We start from the raw sequence: 4499 nt of genomic DNA, 5'->3' as shown, positions 1-4499 counted from the left end.
TAAAGGTCTTGAAGTTGAGAGACGGTGGTTTATTTAGACGGTATTTTGGTGTCATCTTCTCCTCCTCAGACAAAACCCACTCGGTTTTAACCGACGCTGCGCATTCTCTTTTCCAACGACAGGTCCAGAAGGCTGCAATCTCTTCATCTACCACCTGCCCCAAGAGTTTGGGGACAACGAACTGATGCAAATGTTTCTTCCCTTTGGGAATATCATTTCCTCCAAAGTGTTTATGGATCGGGCCACGAACCAGAGCAAGTGTTTCGGTGAGTGAGCAGGGAGGGAGGGAGGGAAGGAAGGAAGATGGGAGGCAGGGAGGAAGTAAAGGAGGAGGGAGGGAGGGAGGGAGGGAGGGTGGAAGGAAGGAAGGAAGGAAGGAGGAGGGGAGGGAGGGAGGAAGGGAGGAAGGATGGAAGGAAGGAAGGGGAGGAGGGGGAGGGGGGGAGGGAGGAAAAAAGGAGATGGAAGGCAGGGAGGAAGGAAGGAAAGAAGAGGAAGGGAGAGAGGGAGAGAGAAGAAGGGAGGGAGGAAGGAGGGAGGGAGGGAGAGGGAGGGTGGAAGGAAGAAAGGAAGGAGGAGGGGAGGGAGGAAGGATGGAAGGAAGGAAGGAAGGAAGGGGAGGAGGGAGAGGGAGAGGGAGGGAGGAAAAAAGGGAAGCGAGAGAGGAAGGAAGGAAAGAAGAAAGGGAGGAGGAGGGGAGGGAGGAAGGAAGGAAGCAAGGAAGGAAGGAAAGAAGAAAGGAAGGGAGGAAGAAAGGAGATGAAAGGCAGGGAGGGAGGATGGAAAGAAGGAAGGGAAGAAAGAAGGAAGGTCGAGAGGAAGGAAGGATATTCCATGGGGGAGAAGTAGGAAACTGAGGGAAATAACCTTCAGGTAATGTTGTGTAGCTTTGAAAAACACAATTTGTGCATATCACTAAGAAGAGAGACGGGCGACAGGTGTGCTAAACGTAGAATATCCCAGTTTTGGAATCCTAACTCCAAAAGTCCATCGTAGGCCAACTAGATCCCTCTGGGTGCTTGCAAGCAAGAGTCGGAACCCCTAAACCTCTCTTCCATCATTCGTCTACAGCTGGTACAGGTAGTCCTCGATTTATGACGGGTCACTTAGTGACTGTTCAAAGTTCCAGCGGAGCTCCCTAGGGGCTACCTATAACCTGAATTCAAAATTCTGACGGTCAGGCCCCCTCCTTGGTGGCCACGTGACCGAACTTGGGGCACTCTTCAACAGGACCCCCGTTTACGGCCATTTCCAGCGTCCCAAGGTCACGTGAAGGGACGCGGTGGCTCAGTGGGTTAAGACGCTGAGCTTGTCGATCAGAAGGTCGGCAGTTTGGAGGGTCGAATCCCGAGTGCCGTGTAACAGAGTGAGCGCCTGTTACTCATCCCTGCTTCTGCCAACCTAGCAGTTCGAAAGCACGTAAAAATGCAAGTAGAAAAATAGGGACCGCTACGGTGGGAAGGTAACAGCGTTCCGTGCGCCTTTGGCGTCTAGTCGTGCCGGCCACATGACCACGGAGACGTCCTCGGACAAGCGCTGGCTCTTCAGCTTTGAAACGGAGATGAGCACCGGCCCCTAGAGTCGGAAGCGACTAGCACGCATGTGTGGGGGAGCCTTTACCTTTAAGGTCACGTGACTAGGCTTTAGCACAGTTTTCCTGAAAAGGGTCATTCACTTCCTGTTGGGGGCAAAGCCACACCCACAGCAAAGCATCGGTTTGTTTAACAACAGCAGAGTTCCTTTAACGCAGGGGTCTTCAAACTTGGCTCTTTTATGACTCGTGGACTTCAACTCCCAGAATTCCTGAGCCAGCCATGCTGAGGGGACAGGAAGAGGTTTCCATGCTAAGCCATGCTGGCTCAGGAATTCTGGGAGTTGAAGTCCACGAGTCGTAAAAGGGCCAAGGTTGCCTATCCCTGCCTTAACGAATACAGGTGGTCCTCGACTTACAAACATTCCTTTAGTGACCCTTCAAAGTTACAGCACCATTGAAAACGGTGACTTCTGACCCTTTTTCACCCTTACACCTCTCGCAGCATCCTCCGTGGTCACGCGATCAAACTTCGGACGCTTGGCAACTGCCTCATACTTAGGACGGTGTCCCCTTTTGCGACCTTCTGACAGGCACAGCCAAGGGGGAAGGCCGATTCACTTAACAACCATGTTCCTAACTTAACGACTGCAGTGAGATTCACTTAACAACCGCGGCAAGAAAGGTCGTAAAATGGGGCTGAAGGGATTTCATTATGCTTAAGCTTGATATTAGTAATATTGATATTAGTAGTGATGCTTTGTAATCATTAGCCTCACAACTGCCCCAGCGTTACTCAGGAATTTAAAAGAGCCAAAAGAAACGCCTGAGCCAAGGTTTCAGCAAGCCAACAACTTTTATTTTATTTTTTATTTTTTATTTTAATTCCATTTATATCCCGCCCTTCTCCGAAGACTCAGGGCGGCTTACAAGCTTAGCAGTAGCCTTCATTCTATGTATATGCCTGCTTGTTAGGGCTTTCACACACACACCCAAGCGGCATTATTACAAAGTCAGCTTAATTGCCCCCAACAATCTGGGTCCTCGTTTTACCTACCTCGGAAGGATTGATCAAAAGAGAGTTGGGTGACCCCACCACTCTTCATGGCTGGTCGAGAGATGAAGGCAACAACCAGGAAAGATGTCTTCCACCTTTTATACCTTTCCAGAACAAAAAGTTTAGGTCTTGGTACCAAGTATAAGATAGCACAAAAAAATAATTCCTAGATGATGACTCGTACACAGCAACCCAGGCTCCATCCGTAACTCCTTCTCCCCCTCCCCATACCGTGCTCTTTTCATGTAAGCAATCACCTGAACCTAAAGCATGAAACATTGGCTTTTATATAACTAATTTGCCAATATAAAGTACCTACACACACACACACGTGTGAGTGTGTGTGTGTAGGTCTTGGCGTATTCAGGTTTTCTCCCGTGTAAGATTGAGAGTGTCTTGGCGACGTTTCGACGAGGTCCCACTCGTCATCTTCAGGCCTGAAGATGACGAGTGGAACCTCGTCGAAACGTCGCCAAGACACTCTCAATCTTACACGGGAGAAAACCTGAATACACCAAGACCTACATACCTATACCCGTGAAAAAAAAACCACACACACACACACACACACACACACACACACACACACCCCTAGCCAACTGCCATCGTCGTCAGAGTAAAATTGCTGGAGATGAGGGAACACGTTTATACTGCCGGCGTTTTTTGCGCTCTGCTCATAGAGCGCGTCACGGGTCCGTTCGCCTCTGCCGGCCGTATTGTCCTAAGCTGCCTCGCACTCACTCTCATCCGTGTGGTCTCAGGTAGAGGGCATTGCGCCCTCCTCGTGAAGTGCAAATGGGCCCGGATGCCTGTTGTCAGGGGCGGATCGTGGGCTGTTCTTTCTGCCGCAATTGGCTCTCCCGTCGTCTCACGTGTCTCCATGTTAGATGTTTTTGGGGATTCCTCCCCCCCCCTTTTTTTACCACGCGGCCAAGAGGTCCTGGTCCTGCCTTGAAGGCACTCTCCGTAAGTGTTTGTGTTGCTCGCGCTGTTCTTCCCAGCTCCTGAGTGCTTGGTAGGCGGGAAGCAGATCTATACGGCAGTTAATTGAAAACTCGTCCGAGAACCAAGCCTCCTTGAGCAGTCGGCCACCCTTGGTGCTGTCCTGGGCAATGGCCTCAGCCCCCGACAAGTCAAAGGTTAGGGTTATGACTGGCCACTTGCGAGCGTCGTTCCTGCCGTCTATGTTCATGCACCCTGGTTCCCAGTCATTTTGCTGTCTCCCCAACATAGTTACAAGGACAACCATCACATCTCAACCTACATATCACTGAGGACCTTTCCTCGTTGGGGAGTGGATCCTTTGGACGCATTACGTTAGCGCGCAGGGTTTGGTCAAGTTTATGGGCGATACTGACATTAGAGGGTGCCGTGGCTTTAGATAACGCCATTGATATAAGGCAGCGTTATCCTTGCCGTAGGCGTGCCCTCCTGTTGGTCCTTAAGGGGCTTATGTGGTCTGCTGTATCGTCTGATAAAATGCAACGGGTACCCGTTACTCCTGCAGATACGGTAAAGGTGACACTTCTCCTCCTCCTTTGCCCTGTCCGTACTGCAGTGTGTATCCACCCGCTTGAACAGCGTCCTGATACAGCCCAACTTATTGTCTGAAATATGACTGATCTGTTTTACCACTGTCACCAGTTTCAACTGTGATGGGCTGGCTCCACTACAGTCATAACTCGAGGACTAGCTGTACCTGCAAACACTCAGAGACGCATGCACCCCCACCAGACAAGCACCTGAGGTATTACAAACTGGATCCTTTCTCTCCCTTCTCAAGGCTTTGTGAGTTTCGACAATCCGTCCAGTGCCCAAACTGCCATCCAGGCCATGAACGGATTCCAGATTGGGATGAAAAGGCTAAAGGTCCAGTTGAAACGGCCAAAGGATGCTGGCCAGCCCTACTGA

General features: G+C 50.7%; 1 protein-coding gene across 1 annotated transcript in view; it reads left to right on the top strand.

Annotated features, from left to right (window-relative positions):
* CELF5 (CUGBP Elav-like family member 5) overlaps positions 1-4499 on the top strand; it is a gene marked incomplete at its 3' end in the record, with an annotated part of 88346 nt that extends 83847 nt beyond the window's left edge. The window contains exons 11-12 of the mRNA XM_081321283.1: positions 123-266; positions 4372-4499. Coding sequence (XP_081177409.1) covers positions 123-266; positions 4372-4499 — 272 coding nt within the window. The remainder of the gene's footprint in view (positions 1-122; positions 267-4371) is intronic.

This window comes from Vipera berus (assembly GCF_964194415.1).
Source record: "Vipera berus genome assembly, chromosome: 1".
Lineage (NCBI taxonomy): Eukaryota > Metazoa > Chordata > Lepidosauria > Squamata > Viperidae > Vipera > Vipera berus.
The sequence above is the reverse complement of the archived record's forward strand: the minus strand, read 5'-3'. Positions and strand labels throughout refer to the sequence as shown.